At 34.0% G+C, this 16,356-nt stretch overlaps 1 protein-coding gene across 8 annotated transcripts in view; it reads left to right on the top strand.

Annotated features, from left to right (window-relative positions):
* Positions 1–16,356, top strand: part of LOC108973563 (semaphorin-1A) — a 458,547-nt gene that overhangs the window by 417,550 nt on the left and 24,641 nt on the right. For 5 of the 8 annotated variants that reach the window (XR_001993734.1, XR_001993732.1, XR_001993733.1 and 2 more), the window contains 5 exons: positions 6,482–6,564; positions 8,133–8,276; positions 8,517–8,628; positions 11,318–11,460; positions 14,690–14,845. Coding sequence is in view for 1 of the 8 variants with exons in the window: in XM_018940915.1 (XP_018796460.1) it covers positions 6,482–6,564; positions 8,133–8,276; positions 8,517–8,628; positions 11,318–11,460; positions 14,714–14,845 (614 nt within the window). In the remaining 7 variants the exon portion in view is untranslated. The remainder of the gene's footprint in view (positions 1–6,481; positions 6,565–8,132; positions 8,277–8,516; positions 8,629–11,317; positions 11,461–14,689; positions 14,846–16,356) is intronic. The other 3 variants (XR_001993737.1, XR_001993736.1, XM_018940915.1) reach the window with 1 other exon arrangement.

Raw genomic sequence — 16,356 nt, 5'->3', positions numbered from 1 at the left:
TTTTACGTTACATTTTACTTAACGCAGAGGCCATTATATCCGGTGGCTAAGACCAGGTATGACTGCAACCGCTTTGTGCGACTACGTTCTATATGATTCATGTCATGATTCTCGACAGGATCGCAGTCACTGTAGCCGCTTTCTAAAGTGACTTAATGTAATTCAATTTGAGATACTAGATTCACTGGGATACCATAAATATGACGTGATTTGGTACAATCAGATAGGAGGTAATATGATTTGACATTATTTAATATTTTTTGATGTGGTATATTAATATCACGAAATAAGGAGACTTCATGTTTTTTAATATGAGATGATGTGATGCTATAAGATAAGATGTGATTTGATGCAATTTTTTGATGATGAGAAGTGACTTGATTTAAGTCATTTTAAGATGATGCGGTTAGTTGTGATCCGATTTTTCTATAAATAAAAAATAATATGATAGACTGATGCGATCCAGTGTGATATGAGGCTATGATGTAATATGATGTGACAAGATGCTATGTAAGTCATTTAAATTATTATAAAGTGGAGGTGGTAGACGTATTTCAATATTAGATGACAGGAGCAATGTCACATTCAAGTGATTTGATTAAAGTAATACGAGATGATGGGATTTTATCATTTGATATATAAATTAGTGTGACAGCAATTAAATACAAAGTGATGTCTCATACAATGATATGATGCTGATCTAATATAATATGCGGCGACATGCTGTTATGTGCTATAATGAGACCGAGTGCGATGTGACATGTGTGACTTGAAGTAAAATAAGTTACGATATGATTTGCTCTTAAATAAAATACAATGAGAAATCTGACGTGAAGTAATGTAATATTATGTGATGTACTATGAATCGCAAGTGGTTTACTGTTTCGATATCACTTCTTCAATGGATTATCATCACTGTTTACTCCTTAATATGAATTTAACAGAGTGCCTGAACAGAGTTTTTGTCAATTACTTTTTTCAATAGTTTCGACATAATAAAATGCTATGTTTTCTGATGTGAAGAAATGTGCTTTGTGGTTCTTATAAGAAACTAAAAACTGACTCAACACAGAATATTACGTTAAAAGTGAATGTTAAGTTAACAGTGAATATTGAATTAATAGCGAATATTAAGCGAATATTAAGTTAACATGTAAATGTTACGTTGACAGTGAATGTTAAGTTAACACTGAATGTTACGTTAACAATGAATGTTAAGTTAACACCGAATGTTAAGTAACAGCGAATGTCAAGTTAAATGTTAACAGTAAATGTTAAGTTAGCAGTGAATGTTAAGTTAACAATAAATATTAAGAAAGAATATAGAAATAAAAGCCAATGTTGAGTTAATAGTGAATGGTAAGTAACTGTGAATATTAAGTAGTTGCGAAAGGCATGTTAACAGTGAATGATAAATTAACAGCGAATGTTAAGTTAATAGTTAAGGTAATGTTAATGTTAAGTAAGAGAAACATTAAGCAGAAGCGCATGTTAAGTTAACAGTGAATGTTATGCTAACAGTTAATATAATTTAACAGCGAATGTTAAGTTAGTATCGAATGACATGTTCACAGTGAATATTAAGTTAATAAATAATTTTAAATTAACAGCGTTAACATTGTTAAAAATTAATTGTAAGCTAACAGTAAATGTTGAGTTAACATTTAATGTTAAGTTAACAGTGAAGGTTGAGTTACCAGTTAAGGTTAAGTTATCAGTTGTACAAATTGGTTTTCCTTTAATAAAATTTAGTAACAGAAAAATGTTATTCCTTTAAATTACTGGTTCGGTGGCAGCGATTTACAACAGTCTTCATGCTCGAAATCATAGAAAATTTTATGTTTTTCAAAAAAATTTAAAATTTAGATAACAATCTTTTCAACAACCAATACTGGAGCAATGGTCGATATTTTAAATTAGTACCACAAATTCTACAACAGCATTGTCCCACTTAATCGGCTTTAATAAAATTCCTCAAGCTAGAAAGGTTATGTGCTCTACTTTTTTCCACCAAAGTTAACCTTTTCCATTTTATTTTTTGTGCATTTCTAATTTACTTTTCTTATATTTGTTTCGCTCACTTCGTATATTCTTTGCTTAACTATTGCAATCTGACTGCCATATTGGCTTTTGAAATTATTTTGAAAACTTAAATGAAAACTCCCAAGCCAAGTAACTTTTCGTTGCTTTCGCACAAACGAACAACAGCTTGACGTGCAACAAGAAAAATAGCAAACCAAAATCGGTCACAAAGTCGACCAACTATGTGTTTTTCCTTTTGTTGTAAGTAGTTAGTATGTGCTTGGTGTTTGTTTTGTTTTTGCTTTTTTGTGTGACCAACAACAAAGCTTGTTATTGTTCTGGCCGTAACTTGCTCGCATTTCATTGTTAAATACATGTGTGTGTGTGTATATTTGCGAGTATTAGTTGGCTTTCTGATGTATTTAGGAGCTCCACTTTGTCACTTAGTTGCACATCCAACTCATCGCGAAGTTACCGTTAAACTTTTCAAGTTTTGTGCCTGTGTGTGTGTATAAGTTTTATAGATTTTCAGCAATGCCAGTTTGGAAATTTAACTAACTTTTCTGCGTACAAGCAACTAAAATGTGCATGATAACTGTACTTTACGCTGTTTATTGCTGCTTGCTGGATGACATTGCTTGTACGTGTGTATGTATGTGTGTGCCTTTACGCTTTCTACCGCTGTGTGAGGTCAACTATATAGTTGATTGTTGGAAATCAGTAAGTAATACTTTACTCAGAAGTTAACTTGGTGAGTGGAAAAAAATATTCGAAGATACAGTGATGTGCAAAATAAAATGATAATTTCGAAAATTGTTTCGAAAATTTTAAATTTTTTTGTATTAGAACAGAGAACCTTCTTTTTGTTGATGATAAATAGTATAAATAGCTTAGAGACTTTAAAAAATTGTTGTATTAAAAAACGAATATAATTTCTGAACTATAGTATGTTAAACATTTTTCAATACTAGAAAATATATTTTAGACAACATAAACATTTACTGCTAATATAACATTCACTGTTAACATAACATTCACTGTAAACTTAATATTCCCTGTTAACTTGACATTTGCTGCTAAATAATATTCATTGTTACTTGGCATGCAATATTAATTTAACATTCACAGTTAACCTGAAATTCGCTGTTAAATTACGTGTACACTTAGTACACAATATTTCACATTATATTTGAAAGAAGTTAACTCGACAACTGGAAAAGATATATTGAGATGTGCAGTCATGTGCAAAATGTTATGAACATTTCGAAAGAATTTTTCGAAAAGAAATTTCGAATTTTTCATCGAACATTTTGGATTTTTGTGTACGGGAACGGAGCCTCTTCTTATGACAAAAAATGTTAAATTAAAAAAAATGTTGCGGCTTTTTGAAGAAATTTAGCTGAATTACCAATATAAAAAAAGCATTCTCTAATTAAAAAAAAAAGATTTTGTTTCAAATTAAAATTTGTCAAAAAAAAACAAAATATTTGGTTCCAAATTAAAATTTTGAAAAAAAAAATTTAAAAAAAAATTATTTTGAAAAAAAAATTTAATTGTTGAAAAAAGTAAAATTTATGTAATTAATGGTAAATACTATTTTTTGACTGAAAAAAATTGTAATTATTGAAAAAAAAATATTTTTTACCGAAATCCAAACCTCAAAGACTCGTTGAAGAAATATTATTGCACGTAAAGGAAGCACTTAACCATTTTTCAAAAATGTATAACTCGTTGTGTCCAAGCTATATTGCCAATTTAATTTTCATTATGTACCATAAATGACAAAAAAGATATTTGAATTTTAAATTTTGACATTTTCGATTTTTAAATTTTGATCTCTTCAATTCTTACTGATAAGTTTTAAAATTAAATTCTCCTTGAGTTAACTACTGTCTATTCGAAATATATTTACTATTTAAAGTATATTTATATTAAACTTATATAATTTTTATAATTTTCTTCACATGACAGTATATACGTATGTATATATTATATATTTACTTTTCATAGTAAATTATAGTCTTATTCAAATCTGAGTTTCGTGCGAATCCCATTCAGCAAGCTCATTTAGTTGGCTTAAGAGAGCATGATTTCGAGTGAAACGCATTTAAATGTTTGTTACAAGAAAATTTCAAAATGCAAATGTTAAGGCCAAGCTTTCAAATATGCTTTCATTTCTGTGAATGTGCAATACATATTTTAAAATTTCCAAAGAAAAGTTTTTAATTTAAAATTTATAGCATTCGTAGCTGCGGAGATCACTCATACGCCATAGTGGTCCAAGCATGAACTACAATTCTTGGTAGCTGCGTTGTTGCCATTTTAGCTATGGTTCACAAATTATATGCTTTTTCGAGAAATCCAATGAATACTTGGAAAACTAGTTTATTTTTGCTTTGCTATATACATATACATATATATCAATATATACATATCATGGTATTGTAGTGAAAGTAGTTGGAATTTATTGTGAATTATATGTATGTATGTCGAGTGGAGGCAGTGACAGTGGAGCATATCTAAGCAGAGATAATATTTTTAATTTTCAGTAGAGATGTGTCTGCTTAATATACATTTTCATAAGGCATAAGCACTGCACATTTCTTTAGAATTCATAGCAAAATTGTAAAATTCTCTAAAGCAATATTTTTCTTGTAAAGAAATAAAATCAAAAATTGTTGAAAGTATTTTTTGCTTGGTATAGTTTGGAAATCGGATTGATATATATATTTTTTGAGTTCATAACAACAATATATCTATTCAATAAGATTTTCCTCAAGGTCCCTCAAGGGTGAGTTCTTAACGTAGGGTATAGGTATTATCGCTTCTTATAACGGTCTTCAAACATTTCGATAGCGGCTCAATGGTATGAGGCTTCGAAAAGGTAGCGTCCCTTTCAACCTAATATGTGGAAGAACAATTCCATGAAATATCGTGAAACTTATACAGTATTCTAGTCAAAATATTTTGAGGTACAGATTTTGAACTCCAGCATTACTAGAACTGCTGCGGTTGGGTAAGTGCGTTTTGCCCCTGAAGCTCAGACGTAGACGATCCTTTGCAGCTTCCATATTTGAAGACCTACCGAAGACTGCATTGCCTTCGATGTCAAACAACCGCTTTATCAGTGACAGTAGGCCTTACGATCATAGTATACAGACAACTGATGATACCTGGCTTGCAGCTCCAGGATCTACCAGCTAGGCATCTGCATATCAAGAGTGCGTTGGTGGCTCAGGACAATGTTAATTCCACATGCTTGTTCCACCTTAAAATTGAATCTAATGTGAGATATAGGAATTTGAACTCTTTAGATACCTCCAGCTCTCTCCCTCCTTCTCTGCCACCAACGGGTAGAACTCCACCCTGCGGACAGCCACTCGTAGTATCAAGATTAATATTTCTCTCCCCCACAGTGATTTCAGCTATGATCATTATCTTATAAACCAACAATACTGAAATAAAATTCGTAAAATAAAACCCAAGTTAATGCGACGGAACATATGACTAAAGCTTCACATAAACGATCCTTTTACCCTGTGTTGAAATTTTGTCATCTTCAAAATCTAAATAAGACATTCTAAGTCTCCTCTAAGAAAAATATATATATACCCTATAAACAAGTACTCAATCCAGTAGGCTTTAATCCCCTTCACATACGCACACATAGGTATATTTATACACATGTCATTTTCTAATTGCAATATCTTCTACAACCTTTCCCATGCCACGTCATTATGTTGTGTACCCCTCCCATTGCTTAATGTGCTTATAAAATGAATGAAATAATATTTTTACATTATCACGTTCCTAATTACAAGTGCACAAAAGTACGACAATACATTCTATAATCCCACATTTTTTCGCCATCCACTTTTATTTGTATGACATGCTTTTACAAGCCACCATTGTTTTTGTTGGCAACGTTATCAACAGCAGTGCAGAGCAGTGATGTGGTTTTGTGCACACACACACACACACACAAACACAACATTGTTATCAGCATTGTGCTTTTGAGCGAAAGCCATTGTATTTTGTAGTTGTTGTTGTTGCTCTTGCTGCTGTTAGGTACATATTTTTATACCGTGTCATCTTTTATGAGTATTCACCACATAACGGCACTGCCGTCTACTGTATAACTAAGCTTAATCGCCATACTTGTTGGCGCTACATATGTGTGTGCGCGTGTGTTATGTATGAATGCATATGTATGGTAGGGATAGTAAAGATGTACATGGCGTGTTGCCCTGAATTTTAATTACACCACTGAGACAGCAAAATAACGTCGCACCCTCGATAACAAGCGATAAGTTCAGCCAATCCTTTTATGCTTGACTTTTGTAATGGCTTGCGTATATACATATATACATACATACATAAACATATAAGCGTGTGTGCTTTTTCTTAGTCCTACCTTACATTTACTCACTTATATAACAATTCATTTGCTTTCTTACAGTTATCGCTTCACACAAATCGCTGTGGATGCGCAGATAAAAACGCCCGGCGGAAAGACTTACGACGTAATATTCATCGGCACAGGTAAGTGAACAAGAGTTACAGTGTGGTAGTGTTAGAGAAAGAGAGAGAGAGAGGGATAGAAAGAAAGAAAACGAGACAAACAGGAGAAATAAAAAGGCAAAAGAGAGTGTGTGCTTATAATCATGTTGCAACAATGCTGTGAGTTTTTTAAGGGGTTTGGTTAGTCAAAAACCCTATATAGTATTCGATCTGAAAAATTACTTCGGAGATTATATCGTTGTCTTGGAAAACATTTGGAGAACAATTTATGCCAAATTTCGTGAAGATATCGTGTAAAATAAAAAAAACTTGTCCGTACAAAGACTTGATTTTTATCGGTCAATGTCCAGTGTGTGTTGCGTGGATAACCGCTGATGACAGTTTTACCCCACGGCGCCTAAAACCGCCGACGCGCATCTAAAACCGCTGCCGTACTTTGGGTTCGGCACCCAGTTGCAATGTAAGTCATCTCGAATGCGGGAAGAACTGACAATTTGTCAGCAAATTGTCAGCAAATTGTCAGTTCTTCCCGCATTCGAGATGATACTCCCCGAAGGGCAGGCCGCATGAGCAAGTTGATGCGAACTCCAAGTCCATGGTCAAAAACAAACCGACCTATCAGATAGTTGTCTCTGGAGTCTGGGTCTTGCCACCGACACTTGCATCATCACTTGACATGCGTCACTTACCTGATGCTGACGCCATTTACTCGAAGAATTGGTTTACGAACCGGCGACAATCTGTCTTAAGCTGCATTGTCACCATTTTTTTCCATCGATATGCCCACCCTCACACCTAAAACCCAAGTATTTCCAATTCCTAAAAATTATCATCTAGCCCGCTTTAACTCAAACCGCGAGTGACCTTCGACCAGAAGAAAAAAGTCATGTTCAAGCAGAGAGTCCATCATAATATTCCAAATATTTGTATATTGACCTCAGATGGAACTCTACGGACAGCCACGAACTAGTCCGATCTCCTATTCATACCAACTAGAGAGGTCTCTCTGTTTATGCAACCTCTATGCCGTGTCCTTTCCTGGACCCTTACTGCCTAACCGACCATATACCCCGCGTTAGCTTCTGAAGCCGTTCCACCATAAACCTTTCCAGCGCTTTTCCAAGTACTGGATGGAGACTGTTGCGCAAATAAGAACGAGAATCGATTCTGATCTTATCACGGGACTTCAGGAGGGAAAGATTTTAGCTCTTTTTCACTCGCGTGAAAAGTATCCCTCAAAAACGTACTTATTATAAATGGCCTACAGATATTCCCTGATAAACTTCCACATGCTTTTGCACATCTCTACGTTAAGACCATCAAAACTTGGGGATCGTTTAGACTTAACTAGGACAAAGGCGTGCCTAACTCACCAAAGATAACGGAGATACAGGTACCTCTGCATGAGGTGTCTAAACCTCCGACCTGGAAAAGAACCCCCGCACACTCTCGCCGCGATGATAACAGAGTATCCCCGACGCAAAGAGACGTGATATTACCCCCATACGACTCCGGCAGATCCTATAGACCTGACCCAAAAGTGCAAAAGCATAAAAATAATATCTATTTTTTTTTTATCATTCTCGCAGATCATGGAAAGATTATTAAGTCCGTAAATGCCGAATCGGCGGACACAGATGCGAAGGTCTCATCGGTGGTGATTGAGGAAATCGATGTGCTGCCGAAGAGTGAACCGATTAGAAACTTGGAAATTGTGCGCACCATGCAGTATGGTAAGTTCGATTAATTAAGAAATTAAAAAGTAAAAAAAAAAATATAATTCAAATAAATAAGTCGCAACTCAATCTGTTCATATTCCTGCGACTTAAAGCATATTCAGCCACTGCATGTCAAGCATTGATTACATTTGTCGTACTACGAGGAGACTCATTAAAAGTTGCCACATTTTGTTTAACTTTTTATTATATTGTTTTTTGTTATTTTTTTTCTTCTTTACTTTTTCCATTTCACAGACCAACCAAAGGACGGCAGCTACGATGACGGAAAATTAATCATTGTCACCGATAGCCAAGTGATTGCAATACAATTGCATCGCTGTCACGATGAAAAAATCACCAGCTGTAGGTAAGTGTAAAATGATGCTTGCTTTTTGTTGTTTCTTCACAGTTATGTACTTTGACTATTGTCAGTTACTGCAAAGTCAGTGACACATTGAGTTCACCAATGGTTAGCCGTTGCATACTTGCTGGCGCGCAGCAGTTAATTCGTTAAAAAAAGAGCAGTGTAAGGATTTGCAGATGCAGATGCATATTCTTATAAGGGTGGTCGGGATGTTTATCGAAAAAATTGTTTTGAGGCTATGGTAATTAAAGTGATTGAGCTTAGTTCCGAAAATATTTTCTCAACGCCGAAATGTAGACACGTTTTTGCAGACAACTATAGTTTCGTTTTATAGAATTTTCAAATGTGAGTTAGGGACCTTTTAAATCGGTACCTTTTAAATCGGTAGCCAAATATAGGTGAATATGCTTACTTCCGAAAAAGTTTTCTCAACGCCGAAATGTAGGCAACTTTCTTCATATACCTTATGATATTTTTAAGTAATTTTCAATTTCAAGCAAGAGACTTTTGGAAAAGCGTTGCTTGCAACTTTCACCTAAGCTTACTTCCGAGAAAGTTATTCTCAAATCAGACATGTAGGTAAGATTTTCCTAACAAGTTAAGTATTATACAGAATATTTCCACCACAAGTAAAACACTTTCTAAAGATGTCAAAAAAAAGTATTTGCTGTTGTCGAAACATACGTAGTTCCAACAAACAACAAATATTTCTTATTCAACAAATTTTAGAACAAAGTTTCGAAATAGGCTACAAAAAGTTATTGAATACATTATAACTATTGCTCGAAATTATGTAATTTTCTTTTTGACATAAATATATGATTAAATATTATTGAAAAATACTTCTTTCTTGCTGATTATTTTTTTTTATTTTGGAAATTTTCGATTTTAGTCAAATTTTTCAAAATTAATTTTGTCGTTTTCAAAATTAAATATAACAACAGAAATTTACACATCATACCTTTCTTGTATCATCTTTAAATATCGGTAAAACTCAATCTACTACCTTTATTCAATCACCTTTAAATGTTGATAACAGTTTAAATTTTCTGTCAGAATACCACATTTGTTTTCGATGAAACCAAACTTCTCAGATACTTAATAATAAATGTGTTCTATGTTTAGGGATATTTAAGCCAAGAAACATACCACCTTAGTTTATATGTTTTTGTTGTTAAAAGTGCATAAAATATTCCCAAGGTTTTTTGTAGAATGCTGTTCAGGCTTGAGTCATTGGAAAGCTTTACACCCGGATGTCTTTTTAGACACTTTGACCTTACTTACTTGAGAAAAATTTCAAGTTGTTAATGTTACTTGAGTTTACTTAGAATTTCGTTTCCATTTGAACATATTTTAGCTAGGTCTCATGCCTAAATAATAGAGATAATCTGATTCACTGAGTTTAAACAGTATCGCTTCAAATGTATGATAAGTTTTATTATTAGAAACCTAAACGTCATACAATAATACCATTAAGAAGTGTGGCCTACATTTCGGATTATTTTAGCCAAGTCACATACCAACTTACTGTACTTCAGATATTGTTTTTTTTAAGCAACGTAAACTTTTTACACAGTTGTATTTTTGTGAAATGTTGTAATATTCTTTCTCTTGATTAATATTCAAGCCTTTTTGCTAACATCGAGCCAACTTTTTGGCACAACCGTCTCATTGGTAATAACTCATGAATTCGTCTGGAATTTTTTCTAATTTTGAGCACATGTTAGCTAAGTCACATACGAGAAATGGCTGCCGGTAACTTTACACATTCAAAGATACACTCCGCGCCTTTGCATGTATGAATGAGCTCAGAGTTTCAATAAGAATTGTCATTTTGGGCCTTAAGAAACTGATAGAATAGGGCTGTTAGAGACGGTTGTCCATTGTGATGCCCAGAACTCCAAAGTATGGATCAGAAAGACCGTGTCATATCAACAAATTGTCCAGAGTCTGCCACAATATTATATATACCTTAGTCTGGCGAAAGCAAAGTCCATTTGGACACCTATCATTACCGCACTGTGAGCCTTTCTAAGAGCTAGCAGTTCAATAAACCTTTTACGTTCCACTCTGGACTAAAGGGTTTCACAAGTGTTAGTGTCCGAACAGCGCGTGCGAACTCAAGGCCTGTATAGCAGATCTGCTTTCGAAGTGGATACATACTTTCCTAAAAGAATTCGAACTTCGCAGAAGCACAGCTGCTGCTACCTTGTTGGCTTCCACTTCACCGTGAAAGACACTGAAGTGATCTGGCAGTCTGAAAAAGGAGCTGATCGAGAACTGCTGATGCAAGACTCCCCTCTAACCATACATTTTAACTCCGCTGCATCCGCGAAGAAGCTCACTGCGTCTATTCTCCAGTGAGTCAGCCCTAACACCAAAACTAAAAAAAGATTTTTGAACAACTCACGTTTTCAATAATTGCAACTGTACAAAAATGCTGAAGCTAAAACTTTTGAGATAAATTTTTATAATTTTTTTTTTTTTTTTTACTTTTACATACCAATTTTTTTAAAAGTAATAAAGTGTATGTGATTTCAAAAATTATCACCCTAATGACTACATGACATATACTCCATATTTGTATATATACATATTTCATTATTTATATTTAAATTTCCATTGTTCACTACTTTCCTTTACTTCACACTCTCTTCATTGCTCTGCCTTCAAACAACCAAACTCGCCACAGTGAGTGCGTAGCGCTGCAGGATCCATACTGCGCTTGGGATAAAATTGCTGGAAAATGCCGTTCGCATGGTGCGCCACGTTGGCTGGAAGAGAATTATTTCTATCAGAATGTTGCAACCGGGCAACATGCGGCATGCCCATCAGGTAAGTAATATAGTGCAATGCATATTAAAAAGATTTTATAAGTTTGTAATAAAATACATATAGGCATAACTACATAGTTTACCGTAGACTGATATTTATAAACACACACCCAAGATCCCAATTGCCACACATTTGCTTTCGCGTATACTATATATTTCGCTTTACGACAGCAACTCTGTCGGGCATATTTCATGCAGCTGACTGCCCTGAAGTTATATGAAACTCACATATGTATGTGCTGCATACATATTTAATTCGAGAATATAATCCTATATAAAAGCGAAAAATTCAACAATATTAATTTTTGTTATTCTGTCATTATAACAACGTATGCACATTCCCTGAGTATTGCTCGTGTTATCCTCCTGGCAGAGATTTGGCGGCGTGCCAGATAATGGCAAATTGCCAGCAATGTGCTCAAATTAAATTCCACAGTTGGTGTACAAGCGAAATGAAAAGGAGAAAATTATGAATTTAAGCTGAGAATAAGTGTTATTGTGGTAGTCGCTTTGTATGGCTTTCAGTTCACCTGCAACTTTATATATTTAATTGTTCAGATGTCCATATTGTTGAGTGAAACCTGACAGCTGGTTTGAACTACAAAAGGAATGTAAAAGGTAGTATAAAAGAGTTAAATGCCAGATGACTCAGTTATAAGTACTCTCCAATGACCTATCAACATTTTTCGGGTGAGAAAGTGACCTACCAGCATTTGAACTCCTTTATCATAGTTCTAAATGAAGTAAGCTTTGGAAGAAAAAAGTGCAAAACATTGAATCTTAAAGCTTTACGCCATGTGTTTTACGATTATGTTCCTGTAAACCTTGGTTGTTTCAGGTTAAGTAAAGTTAAGGGCCGACCCAAAGTGGATCTGACTTCAACGATATTTTTCTGTAACCCTTGGTTTTTTTTGGGTTAAGTAAAGTTAAGAGGCTGATCCTAACAGTGAATCTCACTTGGAAAGTGTAGAAAGCGCCGGTCCCTTGTGGTATCTAAAACTCCTATTAAATGGATCATAAAGATCATAAGTCCATAAGTCTTGCTTAATTTGATGATTGTTTTAAGAAACTATTCTTCAATGTGATCCACAGACAGAGACCCTATAAAGTATACATATGTATATGATTACAGCGTGATGAGTCTATCTGTCTATCCTCTGTATATACGCGTAGTAGTTCTTCAGCTTTTGATATATCCATCTGAAGTTTCCAACAAGTTTTTTTCTTTCCAAGAACATCCTTATTTGTCGTAACTGCTGTTATCGGATTATTCTTCTTTATTGGCGTAGACACGTGGCGGGTCCCGAAACCGACTCACAACCCTCGGATGGGATGTTAGGCCCTCAACGGATGTTTTTTGGATACATAGACGATAGTTGGTCTAAGACCGGTAGTCGGGAGCTACTTGAGCATATATAAAAGAATCGTTTCTGGCCACTGCAAGGTGAATGGCGCTCAGGGAACTTTCCTCACTCGCATGAACTTCTACACTTGGTTCCATCGTCCTGCTATCGGCTAACTAAACCAAAAAAATGCCATACGAATTGGTTGCTCAAAATCAAGTCCTTGTATGGAAACTTTTTATTTGACGTGATATCTTTAAGAATTTCGGCACAAATTATTTTTGAGTAGTTTGTATGGAGCTTTTTTATTTGATGTTCACTATATTTGGCATAGATCTTTTTTCCAAAGTAACGCCACAACATCCGAAAGAATGGTTCAAATCGAACCACTGTGCCTATACCGAACTATATGTCATTCAAACTGATCAAAAAAGGTGCTTTTGTTCCACTTAAATTTTATTTATAACAAATGTCTATCTTGAGATATTTTCGCGTCCTTAAAATTTCGTTATTTTGAGATCTTTTCTCAACTTTAATTTTTCAATTTTCTGAAGAGTCTGGCATCCGTTCAACATTGACTTTATTCGAGCAGTCAATTTAGCTAAATATAAATCCTAGCGGTCCTCTCAAAGCTACAAGGACTCTTTGGGCGGTAATTTAATTTAAACTATTGAAAAACTGTAGCCTTAAAATGTTAGGGGGCCCCCTAAAAATTGTCATTTGAGGACCTCTTTGACTAGAATGCGATTATTAGTATATCTAATCACAATGCTGGTGGCCGCCTTTAACTTTAGACGTTTCTTAGTTGACTCCTTGATGCCTTCTATCATAAAACTTAAGATTACTTACTTCGTATTGTTAAAGAAGCTGTCTTCGATTTGCCATTTCTCTGCTTGTTAACATTCCGTGATAGAGAGTATGCGAATGCTTCATTAAAGTGGTATAAAGGCTGTCCTCAACGCTACCAAGTTTTGGTTTTGCATATTTTAGACAAGATTTACTAACGCGAATGGTTCAAATGACAAGATATTGTTAAACATGTCTATATAAAGATTTTTCTTTTTTGATTTTAAAAACTCAGCACTTCCAATCAACTATAATTATTTCTTCTTATATGTTTACGTTGTGGAGGCTTATCCCATGGTAGTTGGCGCAGATTGTGGGTCTCCCTTGTGGATTTTGGCTGGAGAAGTGTTCCCTCCACAGTCACTAGATCACCTATGAGGGTTCTGCAAGAGTATGTTCCCGTCTTGAAACCTTATGTTAGTCGTCGCACCTTTTCATAGTATTTACGAGCATTACTCCTGTCGGCAGGTTATCAAACTCTTCGTATTCACATATCTCGGTCTCTCGCTTTTGTCTGCAAATGCGTCTCGCTTTCCTCTTCTACTCTCGGTATCTATTATTATTACCTACAATAATAATAATATGATAATAGTTAATCCCCATTTGAAATATCTTTGCAAAAGCACTTGTGTACCAAAAAACAAAAAATAAAATACAAATAATAACACTTCAAACTAAACATATATACTTTTATATATACTTATTTTTAAGAATCTAAAATTTTTATGCAAATATTTATCTACGTATATTTATCAAAATACCTCCCAAAAAAAAAAAAAAGAAAACACAAAATAAACTTCGAAGACAATAACGGTTTTTATTTTCTCTTTATTTTCGTATCTTATCATTTGTAATCATCACATCGATGCATTTTCATTTTCAACGCACATTCCTCTTACGTTTTTCTTTTCGTATCACCACCACAATAACAAACACTAAAATATTGCATATTTAATACATACAAACATCTCGCCATTTAAAACACTATGCCCCCCGTCTCACCTCTCTTGCACTCTATCATTGCACCGCCTCTATTCTCAGCATACACTCCATTCACATTTGCAGGTAAAATCAATTCCAAGGATGCGAATGTCGGCGAACAGAAAGGCTATCGTGACGATATGGATTTATTGGATTCACGACGCCAAGGCAAAGATCAGGAGATCATCAATATTATGGGGGATAAGAATTTCGAAGGTAAGATGAAAGCAAACGCTTCTCTTTATTTTTATTGAAACTTATTTTGCAACGTATAGTAATAATAATAAAAAGACTAGCCCCAAAACCCAAGTCCAATCCTTTTTTGTACATATGTAAACACTTGTATATGTAATTGTGTTCCGTGTAGATAACTTTCTATGTATTAGTAAATGCTTTTTTTTTTAAATATGCTGTTGTGGTATTTATTTGTGTGCGTATAGGGTGGTCCAAATATTTGCTATTATTTATTATAATTTTTTTGTTTTATATTTTTTCCCAATCAGGCATGTTTTGTCAGGTTTGGCGAAAAAAATGTTGCTATTACAAATTTAAAAAAATTTATAAAGTTTGTTGAAATCTAAAGAAATCGTTGTAAAAAACCTATCAAAAAACAATCCTTTACGATTGAATAGGTTTTATAGAGAGTTAAACAGCGATATGGTTTGTTATGCCATTCTTAATATCCATGGAGCAGATCTGAGCATTACCTACGATCTCGAATTTTCGGGAATGACAAAAGTTTCAAGTTTTTAATGATAATAAATATATAAAACAATGCTAATATAAATTTCGACTTCTGCACTTTTAAAAGTTTAGCTATATAATACATGTTTCTAATCCTGAGTTTTTAAGACCTTATCACTCCATATTAGTATAAGTTATGAGCTAAATGTAACTTGCCATGCACAGAAAGATTTTACACTGGGAAATAATTGGAGTACTGCTATCTTTCTTTTCTTTTTACCTGACAAACAAATCATCCATATCACGCTAACAAATCTAACATTTAAATCGGGTTTTTAAAAAAAATTTCAACATATTTATATACTTTTGGGTGGCAGAAGTAATGCCCTACCTAATATATTTCCATATTTGTCAACATCTGTGAATTTTTTGCTCTCCAGTTCTTGACAACATCCCTACTGCACGATTATGAGCGATTAGTAGTCTAACTCTAATTTCGAAATAATGTGGCGCATTGCTTTTAGTGCCCCCTGAAAGCATACTACACGAAATGATCAACATAATGTGCTGCATGCAGATTAGTGAGGCCGACCGAAAACTAGCTATAAATTTTTTAAAACTGAAACGATTTCAATAATATTGATATCAATTTAAAGGTAATCCCTAATAGTGTTAATAACTCAATCCTCACAGTTTCACTGACTCACACACATAGATTTACAAGAAGAAGTTTTTCACGAAGAAGCTTTTTCAGCTCTCAAGAAATCAGAATATCCGCGTTAACTGACAGACTAATAGAAGTCTTGTTTTTAATCTAGAAATTTGCAAAACTGCAAAGAATAAAAAAGATATTTTAATATAGATTTAAATTATACCACAAAAAAATTGTTGTATTTTTCAGAAAGAAGTAATAGTTAAAAATATTAACAGGCTTTGGAATTTTAAACCAGTCTTGTTCGGTAATATTAAAATAAAAATTAAAGTTTTTTTCAAGTTTGACATGTAAACGATATAATAATTTAGTTTTTTTTTTTTTTTTTTTT

This window comes from Bactrocera latifrons, unplaced genomic scaffold, assembly GCF_001853355.1.
Source record: "Bactrocera latifrons isolate USDA-ARS-PBARC rearing strain unplaced genomic scaffold, ASM185335v1 scaffold_49, whole genome shotgun sequence".
Lineage (NCBI taxonomy): Eukaryota > Metazoa > Arthropoda > Insecta > Diptera > Tephritidae > Bactrocera > Bactrocera latifrons.
This window is presented reverse-complemented; position numbering and strand designations above follow the sequence as displayed.